Source organism: Aplysia californica, unplaced genomic scaffold (genome assembly GCF_000002075.1).
Source record: "Aplysia californica isolate F4 #8 unplaced genomic scaffold, AplCal3.0 scaffold00243, whole genome shotgun sequence".
NCBI classification, from domain to species: domain Eukaryota; kingdom Metazoa; phylum Mollusca; class Gastropoda; order Aplysiida; family Aplysiidae; genus Aplysia; species Aplysia californica.
In genome coordinates this window covers 503,676-530,950 of record NW_004797513.1, presented here as the reverse complement: position 1 = coordinate 530,950, position 27,275 = coordinate 503,676, and the positions used below count along the sequence as shown (strand labels likewise).

Genomic DNA, 27,275 nt, shown 5'->3' with positions numbered 1-27,275 from the left:
ACACACACACACACATACACACACCCACACACACACACACACACACACACACACACACAATATTATTATTATCTCTCTGTATTGTCTTCACATGAAACAAAAATAAACGAAAAAAAAAAAGAAGTAAATTTCTCTCGGTGCAAGCGACTGGGACGAAACACTCGCCACACTGGTGTCAAGTGTTTAGTTTTAGTAAGAGTTTTACAGCACTTGCAACACAAAAAGGTCATATAAATGCTGAAGATTAGAGGTGATACAAGAGAGTAACAAACACAAAAAAAGAAGGAGGAGAGATAATGACCATAGATGTTTGATAGGAAAGAAGGCGCAAACCACACCAGAGCACCCACCAACCACCCACAGGTGTCAGGTGTACCAAACAATAATTGAAGGTGCCAAGAAGGAGAAAAAAGAAAAACGGTACATAAAAAGACTTTGAGTAACCCTGGCTTTGAGTTGAAGCCACAAACAACTCAGCCCAACAAAGGCACATTTGTGAGGAAATCTGGTTTTAAAAAATGTCATCGTAAACAAAACCTAGCAACAAACATCAGTTGACAAATTTCTCTACTCTATAAAAGAACAATGTCGGAATCAATATCAACATAAAGAACTATGTAAATTTATGTAAATATGTAAATGAACCTGTGTATATATATATATGACATTACTTCTCAACAAATCCACAAAGCCTCACTGCCTCCACACATATGCAGAACACATCAGTGGAAGAATTAGAAATAACTGTAGAAACTATCTGCTAACTGATAGGATGAGCAACAAAAGTACACCAGGTGTGGTATCTATAGAAATATATATATGCTGTACAACTATATTTATAGATCACAGTAGTTCAACAACAACAACAACAACAACAACAAAAGAAGCATAAACTTTCTAACTGCCAGGGTTATAAATGGCCCCTAAAAATAATGTTTACATCAATCGAAAACACCCAAAAACAAACAAGTCACTGAATAACGTCATTTAGCTACTTCTCAACTTGTATCTATGACCATCCATGCATTCTTCCCAGCCACTCAATAAAGAATGATGCATTACATATCTCCTCCGTGAAAAAAATGTGGTAAAGAGAAACATCATCTCCTCACTTTTCAGACAGCCCTTGATGAACCTGAATGTGTCTAGCATAGTTCTCTTCAACACCAACATCAACAATCACAAAACTTATATTAAAAAATAATTGCACGTAATAAGCAAGACATTTATAAATGGCAAAGTTTTGAGGTGCACAAAGGCCCCCTACCACACAACACATACCACACAACACATACCACACAACACATACCACACAACACATACCACACAACACATACCACACAACACATACAACACAACACTCCGCGACCTCAGCTCTTTCTTGTCCTATCTCCATTTTTTTTTTTACATTGAAAATGACATTTCTTCTTAAGCTCACTCTTTGTGATGAACTGTTTTCACCATTATTAAAAATGGAGATAGGACAAGAAAGCACCGAGGTCACAATATGGTGGAACACTTCTAGCTCTCACATCAAGACGAATGAGCCAAAAACAAAACAAAACATACATGAACAAGAACATTAGTAAACCAACAGAAAGAACCCTGTGCCACAACACTAAACCAACCAGCTCTTCTATTCTTCCTGAACGCATGAACTTCACAAAGTTTCCATACCCACAAGTTTTTTTTAATGAGCTCATAAACCTAGACAAACCCTGTATATCATAACAGTCTCATTAAAGTATGACTTATATAAGGCGCAAGCATACAGAAGTATACAGCACCTTACGAGGAGAACCAAAAAGATGGCCCGACGGTGAGAACAAAACGTAACAAACAGCAGATTGTGGCATTCCCTGAGCTCTTGGTGCCCTCACCCACTCCCCCCCCCAAATATTTATCAAGAAGGTATGGTTAAATTATTACAAAAGATTTCGGATTCAGTGCAGTAGTAAAAGCAGCAGAGTCCCCTAGACTTCACTTCCTGTGAAGGTCTCGTTGTTCCTCACTCATCAGCTGCAACGAGAAGTTCACAAAGTTCTCCGCAGCCTCTGCCTGGAACACCGCCTCGGCGCCCTCGTAAAGGTGGTTTTTCATCTTGGCCACGCCCGCCCGCGGGATGCCCTCCTTCCCGATGTACGAGCGCAGCAGCTTCAGCGACTCCTCGTCCAGCGAGCTGGGAGGGAAGGCCGCGTCCGCGATGCCTTTGTCGATGGCGTCGGCGGCCGTGTAGCGACGGCCCAGGACCAGAGCGTCCGAGAGGTTCTTCCCTCCGCCGAGCTTGACGCTGTGACAAGGAGAAGACTTGATGAGTGACGGACGCACTTTTATAATACAATATGGTCACTTTAAGGACAAGCAGGCTAACCCAGATTTCGGGGGTTTCCAGAAATCTTGACCTACACCAAAAGTGGGCATTGTTCTACCTATAGAAGAAGTTTGTTTTCACTGGTGTGTAGTATAGAGAAAAGGTTCCTTGTCTTTAAAAGAAACTGAACAAAAGGCAAAGACTTTACATTCGATTTTCTCAAAACAGCATTTTTCGCAAGCACACACACACATGCACGCCCACACAACACACACACACACACACACACATGATACACAAACACAAACACTCACACACACACACACACAAACACACACACAAGCTGTGGTACTGCCACCAACATGCATGAATATGAGAAGCTCTCTTTTACATAAGTTAGAGATAAATTTAAAACTCTTTGGTTTTGAAATTTAGTCCCTTAGCTGTAAAACCACACCTTGTTAGCGAGTTGGTTTGTAGGAATGTTTGAATGGTTGGTTTGTTGGGATGTTTGAATGATGGCATTATCAACACCAACTCAAGACGCACTCACCGCAAGAAGGCCATGAAAAAGTTGGACAAGCAGATGCTGAGGAACACTTCGTTGAAGCAAAACCAGCCCTTCTCCGAGTTCATGGTGCGGAGGTCGTGGGCTGCGGCCATCATGGCTCCCCCGGCAAAGGCATGACCTGATAGGAATAGCATAATTTTTTGTAGAACGTTATTGTAACAACAGGCAAGTTTGAAGGAAAGAGAGGCAGAGGCAGACAGAGGGAAAAGATACTGGACAAGATGACAACATGGCTAGGAGCAGCAAGAACAACAGACACTATTGCTGCAACTCAAGACAGAGTGGAGTGGAGGTCCATGATCGCCCACGCCAGTCGGCAAGGCACCGGATAATGATGATGATATCTTGTCTATATTATAGGAAGATGCCAACCATCTGTTCATCAAGTCTGATGGAGCAGAGATAATGAGAACGGGGAGGAGGGGAGAGCAAGAGAGTGTGAGAGAGGGGACTGGAGAGCGAGAGAACGTAAGAGAGGGGAATGGAGAGCCAGAGAATGTAAGAGATGGGAATGGAGAGCGAGAGAATGTAAGAGAGAGGAATAGAGAGAGAGAGAACGTAAGAGAGGGGAATGGAGAGAGAGAGAATGTAAGAGATGGGAATGGAGAGAGAGCAAATGCGAGAGAGGGGAATGGAGAGAGAGAGAACGTAAGAGAGGAGAATGGAGAGCAAGAGAGTGTGAGAGAGGGGACTGGAGAGCGAGAGAGCATGAAGGTGGGGGCGGCAGCGTCAGGGGAGTCAGAGACAGCCACACCATCCAACAAACTAATGAACAAGTTTTCGTAAGTGGACGCAAGTATTCAATCATTCTCATGTTGCTAGGTTTTTCTCCAAACTTTTGGTAAGTCAGAAGTCCCAAAAACCCTTGGTGAGGAGCTAAAAGTCTATTCTGTCTTCAACCGACTCGCTAGCTGTGCTCACATCAACTGCAGTCAAATCTCTAATAATAGTAAATAACATTTGTATAGTGCATGTCCCCACTCGAAAGCAAACTGTATGCGATTTACACTATATTATTACCCCAGCAGACCATGGAACATTCAGAAACATTCTCAGCTTCTTGGGAAGCATACAGTGCAAGCAGCCGGTTAAGCTCTCAAACACTAACAAACTGACAAGATCTTTCACTGTCTATAGCTGGGTACCCAATCCCAACTGGATGAAGTGAGCAAAATTCGTGTAAAGTGTCTTTCCCAATGACACAACGTCGGGCCCGCGGCTCTAACCCCCAAACATGCAACCTCACGATTACGAGTCCGGTAGCCTAACCACAAGACCACCGGCGCCACATCTAGATGACATCAGCTTAGAGAGACAGACATAGCTGGATCTCTTGTGCAGAAAAAAATAGACACTTTTTCTTCAATTCATTGACCATTTTTATACATATTAAACTGTATTGAACATTAGCGTAAAAGGTTTTTAAATTTGAGTTGTAGTTCAAATCATTTCAGCACAGTAATTAGTAATAGTCATGTTTTGTCAGGAACAAATTATAACAATCATATCTACTGACAGGAAGTAGAAAATGCATACCACAGAGCAACCTGCACTAACCATCCACTGGGCAGACGGGTTGGAAACAAACCCCCAAGCTTGTGGCAACAACAAAAATTTGTTCAACTTAACACAATACATACAGAGAGTTTCCGTACCATTCATCATAGCCATGGTCGGGATAGGGAGAAGGAGAACCCTCCGGAAGAAAGCGTTGAGGTCGTGGAGAAAGGTGAGCAGTTCTTCCACAGGGACGGTGCTTAGCCAGTCCAACTCTATGCCGTTGCCGTAAAACTTTCCCTCTCCCGTTGTTATCAAGCCTCGGCAAGCCTCATTTCTGGATACCAGAAAGTAGGAAGTGAGCAAAATCTACATGAAATACTTCAGCAGGTATAAACAGCATTCAATACTTATGATGTCTAACCAAAGTAAATTGTAATAACGACCAGGTCATATTATATACATGGTACGCTTCTTCTAACAATGTGCTAAACAGACAGCACATTCTAATTCTCACACTCACACTCTGGTGCAAGCTTATTCCTACTTTTTTAAAGCTTTAGTTACATAGCTGGACAGACCTGATGTTTCCTTTCCACAATAAGCTGGCATAATTCTTCCCACATCATGTAAGTATAAGCAATACTATTCTGATCTTCCTCTCCACAATAAGCTGACAGTAGATCAACTGCTAACATAATTCTTCCCACATCATGTAAGTATAAGCAATACTGTTCTGATCTTCCTCTCCACAATCAGCTGACTGTAGATCAACTGCTAACATAATTCTTCCCACATCATGTAAGTATAAGCAATACTGTTCTGATCTTCCTCTCCACAATAAGCTGACTGTAGATCTACTGCTAACATAATTCTTCTCACATCATGTAAGTGTAAGCAATACTGTTCTGATCTTCCTCTCCACAATAAGCTGACAGTAGATCTACTGCTAACATAATTCTTCCCACATCATGTAAGTGTAAGCAATACTGTTCTGATCTTCCTCTCCACAATAAGCTGACTGTAGATCTACTGCTAACATAATTCTTCCCACATCATGTAAGTATAAGCAATACTGTTCTGATCTTCCTCTCCACAATAAGCTGACAGTAGATCTACTGCTAACATAATTCTTCCCACATCAAGTCGGCAACATCATTCTAATCTTCCTGTCCACAATCTGAATGTATTCATCATTCTGATAACTTCCCACATTATGTAGAATTACTAGTCTGACATTCTTCTAAGATTCCTGAAATATTCAACAATTTTTGTTTTTAAAAATATGGAGATAATAAAAATTGCTACAAGTTTTAATATGAGAAGAACTGAGCTTACAAGAGACTTCAAAAAAGAAAATCACATCTAATGTAAATACAGAAATAAGAAAATAAAATAAATGTCAGCAAGCGGAAAATGAGTATATATGGCTTCGTCATATTCTTACCCTTCAACAGAATCAAGCAAAGAATTGAAATCTTTGAGAAATGTTGCATTCAGTCGATTTTCCTTGTTCCTCATAGTGATGACAGCAACATCATCATTGTAGCGAAGATCAAGACCTGAGCTGGAGCTCATGCATCTTTTGAAGGACGGTACCGTTCTGAAAGACAAAAAGAAAAAAAAAGAAAAGAAAAAGTTAAAGACTTCTATTTCTTTGAAAAGAAGTTTTCAACAACAGAGCATATGAGTATGAGCATGTAGCCTAATGCTAGTCTTCATTTTGTCAGCAGAAACAAACTGGAAAAAAACCAACATAACAATGGCATAATGATGATGAGTATCAAAGTCTAGAGGTAAGACCATTAGACTTCCAATAGTCAGAAAAGAGTTCTGTCTTTGGACCCACCAAGTAGAACACCCAACTTTGTACACTAGAGAAAGGTACCGTGAGGTTTGTCCCAGAAGTAAGTTCCCCTGTTATGTAGACCTTTCGAGAAGTGACCTTAGGCAGGTTTGATTGTATTAATATAGGATCTTTATTCTGTTACACACAAGTTTAGGTTACTGCAGACGTCGTGTAAGGTGTAGTGTAAGGCAGGGGTTGCTCTACTGGGTTACCAGCTAGGTTACCATTATGTGTAGAAATAAATGAAGTATAGTCGAGCCTGTGTAAAACGGCCACCCATTGTCAAGGAGAAAAGTAGCCGTATAAGTACAGATGGGCGTCTTCGGCAGGACCAATCAAAAATGAGGACAGCAAATCATTCCCTTCTGAGGTCCGAACCAGGCTGATCTCAGGCTTAGGACTGCCGTAAGGTGAATTCAAAAGGATTTTTGTTTTCTTTTGAAAAAGGGGGATGGAGGGGTGTAAAAAGTTTTTCTTAGTTGTTGTTTTGTTGGTTTGTTTTTTAGTTAGCTTTTTTGTTGTTGATTTTGTGCAAGAGTAAAATAAACGAGGGAAATATGTACAAGACAATGAAGACAATGAAGACCGAGTGTCACAGTTAAAACAAAACCAATTGTCACTACCGCTCGGAGAACTAGAGTGGTCCCGGTCGCAAGGAGGGGAATGGTTCGACAGTAATTTTTTAAAACTAAAGTAAAATGTAAAACCCTCTTCTGAAACAGTCTAAAACAATAACAATAGAACAATTAGACTACTGCATCTTCCGTAGAACGTGACTTACTTTGAAAACAATCGCCTGGAAAGTTGACCATAATTTCTGAACAACAGTGCCATGCTGCCAAAGTAGCCTGTCTAATTTCTAAATTCAAGTAGAAATCGAAGTTTGGGCTAAAATAATGGTTTTGCTGACTGGTGTGGTAACAACGCCGGGTGAGCGGGGGAAAAAAGAGCACAAAGTTGAAAGTTGTAGAGATGAGAGTAAACACAGACAATGAGCTCAGGGTGTAGCACTCTCGTTGTGCTTTCAATTTAAAATATTAATATTATATCCCTTCACGGTCTAAAAAAATCAGATTTCCAACAACTGCAAAGACAACACAGCAAATCTTTTTGCTTGGGTTTGCAGGTTTGGTCAGCGGTCAGCAATGTTTTGTTTCGTGTCAAGGACGAAGTTCATCAATTATCGATTATTGTTTTAATTTTTTAATTACTCATACTACTTACCAGTATTACATTATACTTTTTTTTAGATTCATGTTCAAGAACAATAATAATTAATATTGATAATGATAAAGAAACTTTTAAAAAAATGTTTGTGGAATGCTAGCCTCCATTAGTTTTTCTCTCTCCCTCTCCCCCCCCTCTCTCTCTCTCTCTCTCTCTCTCTCTCTCTCTCTCTCTCTCTCTCTCTCTCTCTGACTCTGTGTGTGTTGTTTGTTTGAAAAATATTACATCGCTACTAATACAAATAAACAAAAGTAATAGCCGAGAGGCAGGCCTACAGGCTTTTCAAACCTTGTCAATAGTTTTAAATGAGTGAATGCAGCTTTGAAAACATTGATCAAAACAGACAAGTTGAAAGAAACGACTGTCAAACTTTTGAAACCGACATTATAATAGACAGTAAAGAGATATTATTTTTCAGACTACATCATGCTGTCAGAATTTTGTTTTTGACATATTACGTACTGACCTGTACTTTACCTACCTTACCGTTTTAACAGACATGAATTTATTAATCATAATTTGCCTCGCGTTGTCAGTCTGGGAAATTAGTATGTTGTACAGACAAAAGTAATGGATAACTCGTGAACGTACAAGCATCGATGTTGATCTGTTGGTTACGACAAGGAACAGACGAAATTTGGAAATATTTGAGAGTTCAGTACAGTATCACTTTGGATTTATGAGGAATATCGAAAGGGTACTGCAGGACTACTTTGTGGATTCTAGTTTTCTCTCTGATCTGCCGATAGATGTGGTTCTACCGCTAATTAGAGATCTACATCATTATATGTAGGCCTTTTTTTTTACGCCTTACAGTTACACCCCCTTCTTACACTCAAACATAATTCACTTAGAAGCCAAACATAAAACCCACATCAGACTCGAGTCCGAATAGATAAAAAATCTAATCAGACTCGAGTCCGAATAGAGCTGGCCATTCTCACCCAGTGTGCGTTCACCGTGATACCAGTGTAAACAAACGTACCAGTGCCAGTCAGGCCAGTGAATCGTGACTGAGGACTGAGTGCTCTTGTGTTGGAAGCGTGCCATTTTGTCTTCGGATGGTGAGAGAGAGAGAGATGCGGCGGGGGGGGGGGGGGGGGGTGTAGGGGAGAAAGTAAGAGGGAGGGAGAGTGGTGAGAATTTCCGGGCAAAACAAGGCGACCGGCGTAGTTCGGCTCGATTCGAAAAGTGAAATAGCTTGTAGCATCTTTGTAGACATGATCATATATATATATATATCTAGTCTGTTTTCACAATTGAATCTTTTTCTTGTTTGCGTTGCAGATTGACCATGCCCAGACGTAGATCCAGCAGCTCTCGAAGTCGGAGCCCAGTACGAAATGGCCACAGGGGAGGTTCAGTGTCTGACAGTAGCGACAGAAAACCTACTGCTTCGCGTTCAAAGAGAAGGTCTCGTTCTTCTGAGGAGGAACATCGTTCACTGCACAATGGTCGCGCTAAGAGAAACACGACAGTTAGGGACAAGAAGCATCGTCAAAGTCCGTCGTCCTCAGCTTCAAGCAGCAGATCTCGCTCAGCAGATTCAGCGTCGTCGAGAAGCTCGGTGAGTTCTGAGCGTGACAGAAAGAAGAACGGTGGAGTAAAAAGTCACAGACGTTCAAATCGTTCCCCGTCGCCTGATTTGAGAAAACGCGACTCATCAAACAATCACCGGCGTGAAAGACCAAGATCTCCTGTCCAGAGAAAGTACAGGAGGTCAAGATCTCGTTCTCCATCTCCCTATAAAAAGAGAAGAATTGGTCGGTCTCGGTCAGATTCCCGGGAAGATGATCGCTCTACGTTTCGCCGACAGTCTCCAGATCGTAGTAAGGGAAAGAGAAGATCAAGGTCACCAAAGTTACCTTCGTTGTTAGATCCAGGCAGGTTTCAGGGCCCTACAGCGGGATTTGTGGATGAACGTCAAAAGTCAAAGTCGAGATCTCCTTCAGTGGGGAAAAATCACCGGCAAATGTCACCAACGTCAAGAGAGAGGAATTTTGCTGAGAAATACGAAAGGTGAGCTGAATAAGCTGTTATAAATTAAGAGTTAAAACTTGCTGGCTTCTTTTTTTTTGCATTAAATCATTGTGACTGTGATCCGTGTATGTTTGGTGAAAAAAAAATATATATATATATGCGTCTTTTAATCAAGTTTTTTTTTTCAGATTGTCTTAGCCAAGATGTGTTTGTGAGAATAAAGAATCGCAATTGCGGCAATGTGACTAGTGTCATTGAAATTGAAGTGTTTGCTGCTAGTGTCAGGAATTGACTTACTTCAATTCAGGCCATTTTTGTACTCGGTTTTGATCAAGAAAAGACTGATGGTTCAAGATCTATGTCAGGTCTAAAAGTAGGTGATTGTTGGCAGTAGATGAAGAACTGACCTTCATTTCTGGACAGCTGTAAATTTAACTTTAAAAGTGAGTTTATTGTTTGCAAAGGCCATGAAATGTTTTCTCTCATCAGTGAACGGGTGGTCAGAGCAGTGGTTCTGGGTGGTTGCTCTCTCTCTTCTTGCCATTGTGTTTGTGACAGAGCTGTGGGGTGGTTGGCAGGTGCTCTGGTGTGGGTTGCTCCTTTCCTATCAAACATCTATTGTCCTTATTTCCCCTTTTTCTTTTTTATGTTTGTTACTCTCTTCTGACACCTCTAATCTTCTGGCGCGTCATATATGACCTTATGCAGTTGCGAGCGCCGTAAAACCTCTACTAAAACTAAAAACCTCTCTCTACGTGTGGGTGGTTGGCGGGTGCTCTGGTGTGGTTTGCTTCTTCTTTCTTACCAAACATCTATTGTCTTTATCTCCCCTCCTTCTTTTTTATTTTTGTTACTCTCTTGTAACACCTTAATCTTCATCACTTATTTGACCTTATTGTGTTGCAAGTGCTGTAAAACTGTCTTACTAAAACTAAAGAGCTGTGGTACCCTCTCTCTCTCTCTTCTTCTCCAGTTGGGACAGAGACAACAACCGACCCATCAGGAAAGGGAAAAGACAGCATGAGGACTCGTCAGGAATCAGCGAATGGTACGTCAAAGTCAAAGCCATTTCACAATTTTAACCACCACCACGTTTGTGCTGCGTCTTTGTTGAGTGTTTTATTTCATAACTTTGACAGAATTTATGTTTTTATGGGTCAAAATTTCTCATTTCACTGGGCCGTCAATGGAAAATGTTTGTTTATAGTCTGGTAAAGAGTTTCAGTTTTCATGCAGTACATTGCATTTTGTTTAGATTTTTTTATACTGCCAATGTCCACAACACCCATCCATTGTCGTGGAAAAAGTGGTTGTCTTAGGCAAGTGGACATCTTGTACAGTGGACTCATCATAATATAGTAAAACACAAGGAGGGGAAGGGGAAGTGATCAAGTGTACAGCTGGTTGTCTGGGATAGATGGCCCTGAGAGTGAGAGCAGCTTCGACTATTTGGTAACTTTTAAGCTTAAGGGGGCTGTCCCGGAAATTGAGAAAATGGAAGGTAAAGTTTTTGCCCCTTGTACAGTCACTTTTTCAAGGACAATGAGATTTTCTCTATAACCAAACATATACACATCAATTAAACCAAACTTCTCCTATAGGTAGAGCAATGCCCACTCTTGGTGTTGGTCAAGATTTCTGGAATCCCCCAAAATCTGGGTTAGCCCGCTTGTCCTTATAAGCGACCATTTCTTCAAACTTTTATTGTTACCACAGTTTGAAATTTATGTACCATATTTCCCTCTCCACAAGACGCCACAACTGAAACAATGCTCATCTTGGCCAGCTGTTGTCCTGTTGTCGTTAGCCATGCTGTACAGTTGACAAATGTCCTGATTTTTAACAAAGACATGACGTCAAAAAGGGAAGTTTTGGTACCTTTTGCCCTTTTTTGGGGGGGTTGTTTTTTAGGGGGGGGGAGGGCGGGGGGTGCGGATCGATTGTTTTTGTGTCTCTGGTGTCAAAGAATGTGATTTCACATCTGAGGTACATATGATGATATTGCATGTTTACCCCAGAAATAGAATAATATTCTAGTAATGCTATCACATTGTGAAAACAGTGGAAGTTACGTGACAGGATCAGACTTTTTTTCTGTCCCTTTTAAAATAAACATTTTCTTCCTACACCCGAGTTTCACAGTAGATTTTGCTCTCTTCATAACAGTCTCAAGCTTTTGATGTTGCCAGACTTGATCAACTTATTTCTTTGAGTGTAGAAGTTGTCAGCGATCAGATGCACTACTAGAAAGTCTTGCCTTTAACTTTAAGAAATTTGGTTGGAATTTTTTTCTTCTCTGTGTTTTGTTATTTGTTTGTAGATTTGGAATAACTAAATGCTTCATCTCCTTTTTGCCTGCAGGAGGAGACAAGAGAGAGAAAGAATCGGCACGTTTGGTGTGCTGGAGCTGTGGAGCAGGTCGCCGGCACATGAGGAAGAGTGAGTCGACGCGAGCGCGTCTTTCATACAACTTTAATAATAATAATAATGTGACATTTATATAGCACTCAACCCCGATTAAAGTACACAGGCTCTGAGCGCTTTACAATACAGTACAACGTACAACAGTAACATAAAACGTTGTGTTCTGACTAAAAGGAAATCACTCCAAATATTCATCTTATTAATTTAACAACAGAAACGCCTTCAGCTGACACTTGATAAAATCAAAAGATTTGATCTCTCTAAAAGTACTGTCTGTCTGTCAGTGCCATTCGGCGGGTTTCGGTCTCGCTACCGACCAATCCCCTCTTCGAAAATATCTCGGCTGTCGCTGAAGATGTCGGAAAAATTTGTTCTACAGTGAATGGCTCAATTTCTCCCGCATGTATTGATGTATGATACATGGGGCTGACGCAAAGAACAATGCTATAAATAAGCGTGTTCCCGGGGTTACCCCTTGCTCGGGTGAGTCTCCCGCGTTTTCGCACTGTTTGAAATGATTCATTTCATCTTTTTCAGGTCTGACGTAGAAGATGAAGGGAAGAAAAAGAAGGACAAGGAAGGAAAAGGGAAGAAAAAGAAAAAGAAGAAGGAAAAGGACGACTCTGATGAAGATGAGGGCGACAGTGATGATGATGATGATGGCAGTGGTAAATAAGTCTTTTGTCTGTTTTTAGCTGATTCCACTTCTTTTCTTTTCCTATGGCAATATCTACATGTTAGTCTGATTGTTCTAAACAGAAATGGCCTTTCATTTTTTTAAAAATAAAGTGACAGAAGATATCTGGGCAAATTCATCTTGACTGTAAATGATCTTTGAAATCTGAGACTGATTTGTTTTGTGTCTACAGCACTGTTTTCTGTAAATATAATTAATGAAGTTACACATGTGAAAATATTTTGCTTTTTTTGTTTTCTCAGGAAAGAAGAGGAAAAAGTCCAGCAAGAAAAAGAAACACAAAAAAGACAAAAGGAAAAAGTATGTCTACCTTTTTCGTAGTGTACAGTTGTGTGATGTTTGTCTGTGTGTCCAAAATGTACTCGCGTCATGGCAGAAATGTCGGGAACGCCTCAGGAGTTGGTCTGAGTTCCTGCAAGTCACTACGTCATCTGATGGGCAATAGTAGCAGGCCTAATTGTGTTGCAAGTGCCGTAAAACTCTTACTGTAAAAAAAAAAATTTGCTTTTTTTTTTTTAAAGACCTGCCCACCTTCCTTTTTTTACCCAGAATTTCCTTAATTCAGACTCCATTTTCCCGAGGTCATGATAACAACATTGGGGTTTGGGGGTTTTTTTTCAGATTAGTTCGGCCACAGGGGAAATTTTATTCTTTCTCCTAAATTTGTGCATTATGCCTTTAGTTGTCAGTGGAATAAATAAAGGAAGGTGGTTAGAAGGTTATTCACAAGGAAATCACCTCTAAAATGTAGCTGTGGAGAGGGAAATGATGACTGTAATGTCAAAGTGTGTAACTGTGGTGAGGAATATGACAGCTGTAATGTCAAAGTGTGTAACTGTGGTGAGGAATATGACGGCTGTAATGTCAAAGTGTGTAACTGTGGTGAGGAATATGACGGCTGTAATGTCAAAGTGTGTAACTGTGGTGAGGAATATGACGGCTGTAATGTCAAAGTGTGTAACTGTGGTGAGGAATATGACGGCTGTAATGTCAAAGTGTGTAACTGTGGTGAGGAATATGACGGCTGTAATGTCAAAGTGTGTTAGTCTGCTCGCCCTTCATAGTGTAACAAAGAGTCAAACAGAGTTGATTTTATTTATATTATATAAATTTGTGTGAGTGTGTATATGGTATCAACTATTTGAATGTGTATTCATACAGCATATATAGTATATTATGTGTATGTATATTATTTATTATGAAATGGGGTATGTTAACGCTTTACAGTCACACAGCCAGCAGTACAAAATACCCCATGTGGTCACCCAGCCAGGAGAGTGACTGCAACAGTCTTCTCGGGCCTGGCGCAGAACTGCGTCAAGTGACCCGGAATGAATCATTTTCACCGTCACATTATTGCGCCAAGTGACGGCAAAGTGTTAGTTGCTTGCTACACGTGTTGTGCTTCACCGTCACATTATTGCGCCAAGTGACGGCAAAGTGTTAGTTGCTTGCTACACGTGTTGTGCTTCACTGTCACATTATTGCGCCAAGTGACGGCAAAGTGTTAGTTGCTTGCTACACGTGTTGTGCTTCACCGTCACATTATTGCGCCAAGTGACGGCAAAGTGTTACTTGCTTGCTACACGTGTTGTGCGATCCTGGCGCTGACATTTCCTCCTTTCTGACCTTTTTCTGTTATCGTTACTTATTAGAAATATTTTGATCTGTTTCAGGAAATACCGCCGGGGGCCGTGCTACTGACTGAAGTGTCTTTAGGACATTCCCAAAGGGGGGACATCAACATGTTCTTACGCACAGTAGAATTGTGAATTGTAAATGGGCTGATTCATCAATGTCATGCTCATAACTGTGCCTGAACTGCAGCAGGGAACTGCTGCTTTTTCTTTCCTCATTCTTACTATCGTCATTTTGCTCTACTTCTTTTGAATGCTCGTCTCACTCTTGTAAACTGCTATTTCCGGGGTGCCTTGATAGTCGAAGCAGACTTTGTGATGTTGAAGCTAGGAAGGTGAGCCGAGTTAGCCTGATTCCCTGTAAGGATTTCTCTGTTGACATCCACCCCTTGGCGCTCATATGACCTTATGCAGTTGCAAGCAACGCAAAGACTCAACTAAACTAAATTGTCTGTCTGTTTCAGGAAATCGAAGAAGTCAAAGAAAGCCAGCAAGAAGAAGAAAAAAGCCAAAGTCAGCGAGACGGAGTCGGATTCCGACTCAGATTCGGAGTCCGGGTCAGATGATGAACCAGTGTGGCTGGAGAAGACAAAGAGTGAGTGGTCTGTCATAGCAGACAGTCCCGATTTGTGATATCAGCCTTGCTGTCTGTCCCGATTTGTCATGTGTTGGAATTGTTTTGTCTGTGGCGTTTTCAATGGGTGTAATTTATTTCCCTTCCTTTTTCATCCTCTGTTGTTGTTGTCATTACTGGTCAGTTGTGCTGTTGCTGGTTCTCATTCAAATGCTAATCATTTGTTTGTGGGCGTGTGATCGTAACGTTTGGACAAAGGACTTTGTTTGGATTCTCAATCTCATACTTAGTCTCTTTATCTTTTTTTTTTTCTACAGACCCTTCTGTTTGATTTATTTTAATCTTACGTTTCCTTCCACATATTATATTATTTGCTTTTGCTCTTGTTTCTCTCCTTCCCCGTAAATTCTCTTTGGTTGATGACTCTTGATCCTGTCAACAAGACTATGTCTCAGCGTGCACCAAATTGTCTGTGACAGTAGATGTCCTCTTGGTTTTTTATTTTTTTTTATTATTTTTTTCTTTACATTACACTGCTGGTCGGTCCAGGAAGGAGCAGAGGGAGTAGATATTGTCAGTAAATGTACAGGTTCAATGCCCGTTTCAATGCTGTAAGATTGATCATGCAGCAGGATCTCCAAATTTAACTTCACGTCCATCTTTGGGTAGGATTGAAAACTCTTTTTTAAAAATACCCGAGTTCATACCAGGGTCTTCTGCTCCAGCATGATACCAGCTGATGTAAAGCAGCAACTGAGTTGATATTAGGAGGTGATTGTGACTTCCAAAGATGTAGGAGAATGACAAGGAGATCTTTTCCCTTTTTTTTAAAAATCCACAGAAAGTAAAAGATATAGGCTACCCATGTTGATTTGTGGCAGGGGCAAGAAATGTGGCTGTTTATGTAGAGATGTGATTGCCAGTATTGTCAATAAACTCTCTCAGCTGGTGGAGGGAGCTGTGGTAAGTGTGTGGATGTCCTAGCCTCATTGATATTGGAATGTTTTTCCTCTTTTTCGCCAGAGCCCAAAAACCCTGATGATGAGGAGGAGATCGGCCCGTCGCCGTACGTGGAGATCAATGCCCTGACGGAAAGAGAGTAAGTTGTCTGGTGTGGAGACAAATAGTACTGGGTGGTTGGCGGGTGCTCTGGTGTGGTTTGCTCCTTCTTTCCTATCCGATCAAACATCTATCGTCCTGATCTCTCCTCCTTCTTTTTTGTGTTTGTTACTCTCTTGTAACACCTCTAATCTTCTGCACTTATAGGACCTTATTGTGTTACAAGTGCCATAAAACACTTACTAAAACAATAAAACAAACTCCATGGGTTTGTCAACTTTTTCTTTGTCTTGTCCCCCCCCCCCCCCCCCCCAGTTTTGGTCGAGCCCTGCTCCCCGGTGAAGGTGCGGCTATGGCGGCGTACATCGCAGAAGGCAAAAGGATTCCCCGGCGTGGAGAGATCGGACTCACGTCGGACGAGATCGAAGGTTTTGAGACCGTGGGATATGTCATGAGTGGAAGCAGGTAGGTTGTCTGTTGTTCACTCATCACTGTGTGATCGCTGGCTGATTTGTTTGTTTTTTATTTTTAATTATAAGTATTTTAGAACAACTTGCAAAAATCAGTTACTATACTTTCCTTTCTCTACTTGGCATACTCCAGGGGGTGGGGGGTTCAATCTACTTTGATTTAATAATAATGTGGTAGAACCGCCCCCACCCACAACCCTACCGAGTTCACATGAACACTGAAAAATATAGTTTGAAAGTGAGACTTTTGGAAAGATTATTTCAGGTTTCTTTTCTGTGTCCAGTGGGAGGAATTGTGTGTGTGTGGGGGGGGGGGAATTGTTCTTGTTTAAATCTACATAACACGTGCACTAGTGGTGGGCGCTTATCAATACCAGTACTCGGTACTTTTGTTAAGAACGACCCCCCTTAGCAAGTACTTAAGTACTTTTGTCATTTATTCAATACTCAAGTTTTGGAATTTTAGGATTTTGTAACAACTGAAAAGCATTAAAAGATACTTTTGTCATCTATCTGACTCTCAAGTTTTTAAAATTTCAGATGTTTTAAAAGTGAAAAGCATTGAGAATGCTGCTGACAGTAAAACTGTTGTCTGTGATATACAAAGACATACAAGCAGTTTCCATGGTGGAAGTTTATTTTAGCTGTTTATTGGTAATGTTTATTGTAAATGTTTATCGTAACTGTTTATTGTAAATGTTTATCGTAACTGTTTATTGTAACTGTTTATCGTAATTGTTTTGTGTTGTCCACCAGGCACCGACGTATGGAGGCCGTGCGTCTGAGGAAGGAGAACCAGATCTACAGCGCTGACGAGAAGCGGGCGTTGGCGACCTTCAACCACGAGGAGCGCAGCAAGAGAGAGGCCAAGATCTTGTCACAGTTCAGGTCCATGGTGCACGAGAGACTGAAACATTAACTCCCCGAGTCCTGGTCCAAGGCCAAGAAGAGAAGCTGTTTTGGAGACTGTCGGATTGAACACATTGTCTAAATTATGTGGGAAGGTTTATGGATTTCATCACGGGATTTTTGTATGACATATTTGTCATGAGGAAAATGTAAATAAATGACTTCCAATAATTTCCAAATTGTCGAATGAAGGAGTAAACAAAAGGCTATTTTGAGCATGTCGCACTGGACTGAAGGTTAATGTTTTGGGGAAAATGTATCAATGTATTTATGTGATTTTTATTCCATGTTATGATTGAATTATTTTAAAAAGTCAATAAATGACATGACATAATTGTCGAGTTTTCTCATATTTGTTTATCATTTACAATAAAATCGCTGATGTTCTGATAGACTACCTAGTGTCTCTCTCTTGCCCTTTTTAACTCCCAGTGGAGCACAGGCCATCAACAACATTTCTCCAGCGAAGCCTGTCCTGTGCCTCCTTTTCTAGCTGTTTCCATGATGTCCCCACCTTTTCCATTTCCACTTGTACCGCTTGACTCCATGTCATCTTTTGTCTTCCTCTCTTACATTTTCCTTGTGGATTCCACGTCAAAGCCTGTCTGATGATGCTGGTCACTTAATTTTGTTATTGAAGGTTCATGACGGAGAAATATGTTTCACGACGCAGTGGAATCAGACGCTCGTCACTTTTTGTGCATGTGGAGTTATTGGTATCATCTCAAAGCTTGTTCATTTATCTTGCTTTTGATGGAAAAAAATACCCATCTATCTTGAGCAGAAGTGAAGATATTTGTGATTGAAAGAGCTACGTTCACTTGGTTTTAGCGGTAAAAATAGTGAGAAAATGGCCGCCAAAGTTTGGTAACTTCAATAACTAAAGAGTCCTTGAAAACCAAAAAATTACACATTTTGAGCTTTCAATCAACGTTTTTCAATATAATTCACATGGAAATGTGCTTTTATTTAGACATAAAAGGGTTGAACAAAAAATTAAAAATATGATTAAAATTGTGAAACTGGTGGAAATGCATGTTTCTCCAATGTTGTTATTTTGACGAGCGCCTGATTTCACCACGATACCTCACATATGGTCACTTTTAAGGACAAGCGGGCTAATCCAGATTTTGGGGGTGTGGTCTATTTGGCTTTTTATTTTGCAATCTGGCGTGTTGGTCAGTGGCAGGGGGTTAGGCCTAGCCTATTGTATTGTTTGGCTGAAAGTGTGTAAAGCAGAGAGAGTGACTCAGTGAGTGAGTAAAGTGTGAGTGAGTAAAGTGTGAGTGAGTAAAGTGTGAGTGAGTAAAGTGTGAGTGAGTAAAGTGTGAGTGAGTAAAGTGTGAGTGTCCTTGTATTGTTTGGTGCAAATGTATAAAAGCAGTCTGGATTACTGCAGGTCAGACTAGTTAGAGGGAACAGTGTATCGAGGCAGAGGAGGCCTGCAGAGATTTGGGCGTGAGGAAAGGGGGTATGGCTGTTTAGTGCCTCGGTCTATTTCTGTGGTGTGTGTGAGATTCCAACGCATCGGGGCCCCACAGCTGAGGAAAGGATCACGATCTAGAGTGAGAGACAGGTTTGGCTAACCCTTGTTGTAAACGCATCTCCGCAGGCAACCAAAAGATTAGTGTTTAAATATTTTAACATTATTTAATGTTCAAGAAACAACAGGGGGTTTCCAGTTCCAGAAATCTTGACGTACACCAAAAGTGGGCATAGCCCTACCTATAGCAGAAGTTTGGTTTCATTGGTGTGTATATTTGTTTGGTTATAATAGAGAAACTCATTGTCTTTTTAAAAAACTGAACAAGGGGCAAAAACTTTACCTTCGATTTTCTCAAAACAGCATTTTTCGGGATAGCCCCCTTGTGCTTAAAAGCGACCATATCAGGACAGTTTAGTTGGCAGGGAGATTGGGAAGTGTGCCACAACGTGACTCGTTGTCTCAGTATATCTGGGCTTGTTGTAAGCTCTGGTGGTAGGTCTTACAACAATGAGCTCAGGAGAAATGTTGTAAACGGTGCGCCGGGGGCTTTCGTGGCCTAGAGGTTAAGGTGTTGGCCTCTCATTGAAATGTCCCGGTTTCGAATCCGGATAGCGACCGAAAAATTTTCTTTTCTTAAATTGTCTCCTTTCACTTCCTTTCCCGCTCTCTAGCAATGTTCTGTCTTCTGCTTTCGTCTCCTCTTTCTTCCTCCCGCCCCCTCACCTCCTTTGCCCCCTCCTCTGGGCTCCTGACTCTTTCTGCTGCTACTCCTTGGCTCCTTCTTACTGCTGTCTTTCAGCCATACACCTGATCTTCTGGTACTGGTAGGAAAGATGATCTTCTGGTAGGAAAGATCTACGCCTAGCCCTCTCGGGCAAGGGCGAAAAATCTCGGAGGGCCCGTGTGCAAGTTGGGCTCGTTAAAAAAAGTCCCTTGGTGGTCTAAAATCGATAAGGTAGGCTTCGGCCGCCATCAGGACAAAATTCAAAATTTCCTTCCAACTGTGGCACTTTTATCACGTGGGTGGGGACAACTGCTCAGACTTAAAAGTGACCTACTTTGTGTCTAGCAGTGGATTTTAATTAATTAGACTTAGACCAGTTTCAGTTTAATAAACCGCAGGAAAAGGGAGAAAACTATTCCTCTTTACTTCAGGTTTTGAACAGGAATTTCATTGTAAGACTTCTTTACAGTTCCCGGGGGGGGGGGGGGGATAAAAGAGAGAGAGAGAGGAGGGGGGGAGATGGAGAGAGGGAAGGAAGAGTGAGAGAGGGATGGGAGAGAGAGAGAGAGAGAGAAAGAGAGAGAGAGAGAGAGAGAGAGAGAGAAAAGAATCAAATGACATTTTAACAAAACAAGCAAGCACATGATACAAGGCTCAAACACAAAAAACACAATCCGATTCACTCCATCACAAAAGGCACAAAGCAGTAGATTAATTTTTCTTTAATTATTTATTGCAACTTTTCATTTTCAGAAACAAAACAACAATACATTTTGTATGTGTGTAGCACCAAACATAACATGGAAATTTAAAAAAATACTTTTTACATGTTTATACAATGTACATGTATTTTTATACAGCTCAAGCATAAAGTAAACTGTTAATGTATAATTATTTACTTACAGCAAATAATACATCAATTTGATAAAGGCTAACACATGGTAATACCACTGCTTGTACTTAAATATTTTTAGATTATAGACAAGATGTACATACAAGCTTATATACATGATAAAAATAATCTAATACACATCGATTTTTAACAAAACCATGTGAAAATACTGTTTGAAAGTGTCTTGAGATCAATGATTAGGATACAAGGTAAGGGTAGATTAGTCCATCTCCTCAACACTGGGTCCATGTGGACCCGATGAACCCTGTGAACTTCCTTGACCTTGAGACTGACCCTGGGTGTGGAGTTTGGCCATCACAGACGAGGTTGTCTTCTGGAGTTCCTTCAGACGATCTTCCACTTCTTCCTTGTCGGCCAGACTGTTGTTGTCTAGCCAGCTGAGAGAGTCATTGCAGGCCTTGAGAACAGCGTCCTTATCAGGAGAGGGCAGCTTGTCTCCAGCTGCATCTACCGCCTGCTTCACGTGGAAAATGTACGTTTCTAGCTGGTTGCGAGCCGAAACTCGTTCTCTTTGCTTCTCATCTTCGTCCTTGTACTTGTCCGCATCGGCCAGCATCCTGTCAATCTCCGCCTGGCTCAGTCGCCCTCTTTCGTTCTTGATGGTGATGTGGCTACTTTTCCCCGTGCTTTTGTCTTGAGCTGTCACGTTGAGAATTCCGTTAGCGTCCACGTCAAAGGTGACCTCAATCTGGGGCACACCACGGGGTGCCGGAGGGATGCCCGACAGTTGGAATTTGCCCAGGAGGTTGTTGTCTTTGGTCATAGCTCTCTCCCCTTCAAACACCTGAATGTCCACACCTGGCTGGTTGTCCGAGTAGGTGGTGAACACCTGGGAGGTCTTGGCGGGAATGGTGCTGCCTCGTTTGATGAGAGAGGTCATCACGCCGCCCGCCGTCTCGATGCCCAGAGACAGGGGAGCCACGTCCACGAGCAACACGTCTCTGATGGCCTCACTCTTGTCCCCCGTCAGAACAGCGGCTTGGACTGCAGCGCCATACGCCACGGCCTCATCGGGGTTGATGGACTTGTTCAACTCTTTCCCGTTGAAAAAGTCGCTCAGAAGTTTCTGGATTTTCGGGATACGCGTGGAGCCTCCCACCAGCACCACCTCGTCGATTTTGCCTTTGTCCAGTTTGGCGTCTCTTAGAGCGCTTTCCACCGGCTCCAGGGTGCTTCTGAACAGATCCGCACACAATTCCTCGAATCTGGCTCTGGAGATTTTCGTGTAGTAGTCCATGCCCTCGAACAACGAGTCGATCTCGATGGACGCCTCCGAACTGCTGGACAGAGTTCTTTTGGCTCTCTCGCAGGCTGTGCGCAGACGTCTGGTGGCTCTGGCATTTTTGCTGATGTCTTTGTTATGTTTCCGCTTGAACTCTTGCAGGAAATGAGACACGAGTCGGTTGTCAAAGTCCTCGCCTCCCAGATGTGTATCCCCCGATGTGGCTTTCACTTCAAACATGGAGCCCTCGTCAATGGTGAGGACGCTCACATCAAACGTGCCTCCTCCAAGGTCAAAGATGAGCACGTTTTTCTCTCCACTCTGTCCTTTGTCAAGGCCGTAGGCGAGGGCCGCTGCTGTGGGCTCATTGATCATTCTCAGAACGTTCAGGCCAGCAATGGCACCGGCGTCTTTGGTGGCCTGTCTCTGGGAGTCGTTGAAGTAAGCGGGGACTGTGATCACAGCCTCCGTCACTTTCTGGCCCAGGTACGCCTCGGCGGTTTCCTTCATTTTGCTCAGAACCATGGAGCTCACTTCTTCAGGGGCAAACAATTTCCTCTCTCCTTTGTACTCGGCCTCAATCTTTGGCCGGCTGTCCACCTCCGCCACTTGGAACGGCCAGTGCTTCATGTCCGACTGAACGGACTTGTCGGTGAACTTGCGACCTATCAGTCTCTTGGCGTCAAAGATGGTGTTGCTGGGGTTGAGAGCAGCCTGGTTTTTGGCCGCGTCTCCCACCAGTCTCTCGGTGTCTGTGAAGGCCACATAGCTGGGCGTGGTCCTGTTGCCCTGGTCGTTAGCGATGATCTCCACCTTGCCGTGCTGGAAAATCCCCACACAGGAGTAGGTGGTGCCCAGGTCAATGCCGATGGCGGGAGTCTTCATGCCTTTGGTCATCTGAAACGTTGCAAACAAAGACAAAATCTATAAATATAGGTGCAACAATACAGAACTTTAACGGTTGTAACAAACTGGGCTTTGAGCAGTTCAAATTGGTCCTTGGTAGGGGAACTATACTGATTTCTCTTGATGATGCATAGAAAAAAAATCACCCAACAAAAATATGATAGGTTTGATAAGGAGAGGAGAAAAAAGAATAACCAATGATTTTGTTTCTCATCTTTTCAAAGCATCTCCCACAATTACATTTTCTTCCTAAACAGTATCAGAACGGGCTGTTGATCAAAAAACGAGAATGTGGTCATCGTTTCCTAAGTTAAAGATTTCAGAAACGAAAATGGTCAGGCTACAGAAAGATTTCTATGTATTGCTCATCATACCAGGTTTGGGTGGCGAGTAACATTCTAAATGAGTGAATATGAGAAACCGTGTCCACTCGATTACAATGTAAAGAGTACTTGTCATTTGGAAACTAAACAATACACTACTATACTAATTACAAGAACACCAAACGTACTCTATTATTGAACATGCAGACAGCACATATTATATGGCATAAAAATTATGGTTAAACCTATTCGTAGGCTTACGCCCTTGGGTAATTTTGTACCCCGGGGTTGTATTCTTCACATTTTAGAATACTTCTAGTACGAAGATCTCTTTGAAACTTTCAGTATTTCAAAAAAAAAAAAAAATCATTTTGACAGATGCTATACAAAGCGTACAGATCGGATTATTGAGTTGAGTAAATTTCCTCTTTGGAAAGTGGTGGCTCAGAATTCACCACCTCGTATGGATACGATAGTAAAACACGACGTACGGATAGGGTTAAGTGGTGGCACTGAGTTCCCCACGTCCTATGGATACGATAGTAAAACACGACGTACGGATAGGTTTAAACAAAGATATAATGTAAACTTACCTTTATTTTGTCTTATATCTTTGTAGTGAACGATGCACACTCCCAATCGATGTTGAACACACCAAGTCTTGTGAAAATATTATCTTATTGTACTGTACACTTATTATAGTAAACACCAAACAGTGGCTGCGACTGGACCGATCGGAATAACACAAAACTTTAGAAGAGTCGTAGGTTTCTGTTCTACAGCTGGTTATAGATCGTAAACGATCGTTACTCAAGTGTAGGTTCTACGATGAGTTTGATGCTCCAAATTTCATCGTCCTGCTTATATATCAAGTAAAAGTTTAGACGAGAAGACTCGTGAACAACGAAGAAGTTCCCAGAACTTACGAGAACCTCGTGGTGCCCAACAGAATGTTTATTTACAAAGTTAAAAATAAACTGTTTAGCATAACCAATCGGAGCATAGGAGTTGTGCGCTTGCGCACTAATTAAGATGCGAAAATAAAAGAATATTAATGAAGGCATTTTAATTGATTTATTTTTCAAAACCCCAAAACTTTGCTGAATTGTAATAGATATGGTGCTAAAGTAAAAGATAATAGTGATTTGTGAGAACTATATTCTTATTATTTAAAGTTATAACAAGAATAACAATTAAAGGTGAACGCATGCGTGGAAAGAATCGTCCAATCATCACGTTGAGCTATTTTAAGAAACAATAACATACCGCCGCATGGAGAACAGAATTGTCGAGAAGTTTCTGCATTTTTCGAGTGCCGTGTAGATTCTGATAGATGCTTCTTGATACCTCCAGAAGATATTCATACACATATAAATACCAAGTGAGGCCGAAAGAGATTCAGAATTCACATCACGAACAAGACTGAGAACTTGCGCGCGAGAAAGAAGTGTAGATCTATCTGTATTGCGGACACAGATAAATATTCTACGAAAGACGAAATCGAGAACACAGAACTGAAATAAACGGACTGTTCTTTTATTGTTTGAAACAACTCAAGAAATCATTCCTATTGTCTTCAAGTACAGCAAAGGTAAGTGTTCTTAACAGTTTTGTTACCATTCATTTTGTTTTAATTGTAACGTACTTTCCGTACATATAACCAAGTCTGCTTCATTTGTTTTCATTATCATAAATACAAGTACCATATTATTATTATTATTATAATATACGAGGGATCTAATTTCTTATTCTTAAGTGCATTCATTATTAATTGTTTGTCAAAGTACATGTATTCGTTCTATGCTAATCGCTTTCACAAGTAAACATAATCTGTTTGTCTGCCTGTCTGTCTGCCTCTGTCGCTCTCTCTCTCTCTCTCTCTCTCTCCCCCTCTCTCTCTCTGTGTCTCACTTCAACGGCACGTTCTAACACTTTTCATAACTTGGGTTGTTTGTTTTTTCTTCCCCTAATCGAGCTTATCATATTATTTGTCGGGTGAATTAATTCCACGCATCATCAAGAGAAATCAGTCCCCAGCCAAAGATCAATTTGAACTGCTCAAAGCCCAATTTGTTACAACCGTTAAAGTTCTGTATTGTTGCACCTATATTTATAGATTTTGTCTTTGTTTGCAACGTTTCAGATGACCAAAGGCATGAAGACTCCCGCCATCGGCATTGACCTGGGCACCACCTACTCCTGTGTGGGGATTTTTCAGCACGGCAAAGTGGAGATCATCGCTAACGACCAGGGCAACAGGACCACGCCCAGCTATGTGGCCTTCACAGACACCGAGAGACTGGTGGGAGACGCGGCCAAAAACCAGGCTGCTCTCAACCCCAGCAACACCATCTTTGACGCCAAGAGACTGATAGGTCGCAAGTTCACCGACAAGTCCGTTCAGTCGGACATGAAGCACTGGCCGTTCCAAGTGGCGGAGGTGGACAGCCGGCCAAAGATTGAGGCCGAGTACAAAGGAGAGAGGAAATTGTTTGCCCCTGAAGAAGTGAGCTCCATGGTTCTGAGCAAAATGAAGGAAACCGCCGAGGCGTACCTGGGCCAGAAAGTGACGGAGGCTGTGATCACAGTCCCCGCTTACTTCAACGACTCCCAGAGACAGGCCACCAAAGACGCCGGTGCCATTGCTGGCCTGAACGTTCTGAGAATGATCAATGAGCCCACAGCAGCGGCCCTCGCCTACGGCCTTGACAAAGGACAGAGTGGAGAGAAAAACGTGCTCATCTTTGACCTTGGAGGAGGCACGTTTGATGTGAGCGTCCTCACCATTGACGAGGGCTCCATGTTTGAAGTGAAAGCCACAGCGGGGGATACACATCTGGGAGGCGAGGACTTTGACAACCGACTCGTGTCTCATTTCCTGCAAGAGTTCAAGCGGAAACATAACAAAGACATCAGCAAAAATGCCAGAGCCACCAGACGTCTGCGCACAGCCTGCGAGAGAGCCAAAAGAACTCTGTCCAGCAGTTCGGAGGCGTCCATCGAGATCGACTCGTTGTTCGAGGGCATGGACTACTACACGAAAATCTCCAGAGCCAGATTCGAGGAATTGTGTGCGGATCTGTTCAGAAGCACCCTGGAGCCGGTGGAAAGCGCTCTAAGAGACGCCAAACTGGACAAAGGCAAAATCGACGAGGTGGTGCTGGTGGGAGGCTCCACGCGTATCCCGAAAATCCAGAAACTTCTGAGCGACTTTTTCAACGGGAAAGAGTTGAACAAGTCCATCAACCCCGATGAGGCCGTGGCGTATGGCGCTGCAGTCCAAGCCGCTGTTCTGACGGGGGACAAGAGTGAGGCCATCAGAGACGTGTTGCTCGTGGACGTGGCTCCCCTGTCTCTGGGCATCGAGACGGCGGGCGGCGTGATGACCTCTCTCATCAAACGAGGCAGCACCATCCCCGCCAAGACCTCCCAGGTGTTCACCACCTACTCGGACAACCAGCCAGGTGTGGACATTCAGGTGTTTGAAGGGGAGAGAGCTATGACCAAAGACAACAACCTCCTGGGCAAATTCCAACTGTCGGGCATCCCTCCGGCACCCCGTGGTGTGCCCCAGATTGAGGTCACCTTTGACGTGGACGCTAACGGAATTCTCAACGTGACAGCTCAAGACAAAAGCACGGGGAAAAGTAGCCACATCACCATCAAGAACGAAAGAGGGCGACTGAGCCAGGCGGAGATTGACAGGATGCTGGCCGATGCGGACAAGTACAAGGACGAAGATGAGAAGCAAAGAGAACGAGTTTCGGCTCGCAACCAGCTAGAAACGTACATTTTCCACGTGAAGCAGGCGGTAGATGCAGCTGGAGACAAGCTGCCCTCTCCTGATAAGGACGCTGTTCTCAAGGCCTGCAATGACTCTCTCAGCTGGCTAGACAACAACAGTCTGGCCGACAAGGAAGAAGTGGAAGATCGTCTGAAGGAACTCCAGAAGACAACCTCGTCTGTGATGGCCAAACTCCACACCCAGGGTCAGTCTCAAGGTCAAGGAAGTTCACAGGGTTCATCGGGTCCACATGGACCCAGTGTTGAGGAGATGGACTAATCTACCCTTACCTTGAATCCTAATCATTGATCTCAAGACACTTTCAAACAGTATTTTCACATGGTTTTGCTAAAAATCTAAATCTATGTGTATTAAATTATTTATGTATAAAAGCCTGTACATTTTATTTACATTAACTATGATCTGTGATTTGTTTTATTACCACAATATTCGCTGTTCATAATCAGTTAACTGTAAATATGTATATCCAGAGATACAAGGACAGTTAAACATTGCTAAGTGAGCATACATTATATCTGTTGATGTTATTATTCTGAAAATGGTAATAACAATAAATAATGAAAGAAAAAATAAATACACGATATTGTGCCTTTTGTTTTCGAGTGAATGGTAATGTGTGTGATCCCAAATTGTTGGGTTTTTTCATGCTCTCTCTCTCTCTCTCTCTCTCTCTCTCTCTCTCTCTCTCTCT

General features: G+C 42.2%; 4 protein-coding genes across 6 annotated transcripts; 2 read left to right on the top strand and 2 right to left on the bottom strand.

The window, feature by feature from the left end:
- Positions 1 to 1,439: 1,439 nt before the first annotated feature.
- LOC101857576 (enoyl-CoA delta isomerase 2, peroxisomal) lies at positions 1,440 to 7,556 on the bottom strand. Its single transcript, XM_005100300.3, has 5 exons — positions 7,010 to 7,556; positions 5,827 to 5,982; positions 4,538 to 4,716; positions 2,865 to 3,000; positions 1,440 to 2,290 (listed from the first exon to the last, which is right to left on the bottom strand). The coding sequence occupies exons 1-5, from the start codon at positions 7,060 to 7,062 to the stop codon at positions 1,981 to 1,983; spliced, it is 834 nt and encodes a 277-aa protein (XP_005100357.1). The 5' UTR covers positions 7,063 to 7,556; the 3' UTR covers positions 1,440 to 1,980.
- Positions 7,557 to 8,011: 455 nt separating this feature from the next.
- On the top strand, positions 8,012 to 17,539 carry LOC101859574 (NF-kappa-B-activating protein). Its single transcript, XM_035970257.1, has 11 exons — positions 8,012 to 8,152; positions 8,743 to 9,474; positions 10,409 to 10,483; positions 11,797 to 11,874; positions 12,397 to 12,527; positions 12,799 to 12,994; positions 13,308 to 13,593; positions 14,647 to 14,788; positions 15,791 to 15,866; positions 16,142 to 16,291; positions 17,053 to 17,539. The coding sequence occupies exons 2-11, from the start codon at positions 8,750 to 8,752 to the stop codon at positions 17,213 to 17,215; spliced, it is 2,022 nt and encodes a 673-aa protein (XP_035826150.1). The 5' UTR covers positions 8,012 to 8,152; positions 8,743 to 8,749; the 3' UTR covers positions 17,216 to 17,539.
- A 2,616-nt stretch (positions 17,540 to 20,155) lies between these two features.
- Positions 20,156 to 23,604, bottom strand: LOC101856740 (heat shock protein 70 B2). 3 transcript variants are annotated; one of them, XR_004858637.1, is made up of 3 exons: positions 23,373 to 23,604; positions 20,453 to 22,447; positions 20,156 to 20,415 (listed from the first exon to the last, which is right to left on the bottom strand). XR_004858637.1 is itself a non-coding variant. In XM_005100296.3 (2 exons), the coding sequence occupies exon 2, from the start codon at positions 22,445 to 22,447 to the stop codon at positions 20,528 to 20,530; it is 1,920 nt and encodes a 639-aa protein (XP_005100353.1). In that variant the 5' UTR covers positions 23,373 to 23,604; the 3' UTR covers positions 20,156 to 20,527. The 3 variants fall into 3 exon arrangements, 1 of the variants encoding a protein (XP_005100353.1); XR_004858636.1 differs by having other exon boundaries at positions 20,156 to 20,433; positions 20,474 to 22,447; XM_005100296.3 differs by having other exon boundaries at positions 20,156 to 22,447.
- A 580-nt stretch (positions 23,605 to 24,184) lies between these two features.
- On the top strand, positions 24,185 to 27,158 carry LOC101856967 (heat shock protein 70 B2). The gene is made up of 2 exons (XM_005100297.3): positions 24,185 to 24,370; positions 24,923 to 27,158. Exon 2 carries the CDS (start codon positions 24,923 to 24,925, stop codon positions 26,840 to 26,842), a length of 1,920 nt encoding a protein of 639 aa, XP_005100354.1. The 5' UTR covers positions 24,185 to 24,370; the 3' UTR covers positions 26,843 to 27,158.
- The last annotated feature ends 117 nt before the right edge of the window (positions 27,159 to 27,275 follow it).

Excerpts from the sequence above, each read along its gene's own strand:
- LOC101859574 (XM_035970257.1), top strand. The coding sequence starts at position 8,750 with ATGCCCAGACGTAGATCCAGCAGCTCTCGAAGTCGGAGCCCAGTACGA. Across the intron at positions 11,875-12,396 it reads TCGCCGGCACATGAGGAAGA|GTCTGACGTAGAAGATGAAG; the intron begins GTGAGTCGACGC and ends CATCTTTTTCAG. Across the intron at positions 15,867-16,141 it reads AATGCCCTGACGGAAAGAGA|TTTTGGTCGAGCCCTGCTCC; the intron begins GTAAGTTGTCTG and ends CCCCCCCCCCAG.
- LOC101856740 (XM_005100296.3), bottom strand. The coding sequence starts at position 22,447 with ATGACCAAAGGCATGAAGACTCCCGCCATCGGCATTGACCTGGGCACC.
- LOC101856967 (XM_005100297.3), top strand. The coding sequence starts at position 24,923 with ATGACCAAAGGCATGAAGACTCCCGCCATCGGCATTGACCTGGGCACC.
- LOC101857576 (XM_005100300.3), bottom strand. The coding sequence starts at position 7,062 with ATGGCACTGTTGTTCAGAAATTATGGTCAACTTTCCAGGCGATTGTTT. Across the intron at positions 4,717-5,826 it reads TTGCTTGATTCTGTTGAAGG|AAATGAGGCTTGCCGAGGCT; the intron begins GTAAGAATATGA and ends TCTGGTATCCAG. Across the intron at positions 2,291-2,864 it reads TTTTTCATGGCCTTCTTGCG|CGTCAAGCTCGGCGGAGGGA; the intron begins GTGAGTGCGTCT and ends TCCTTGTCACAG.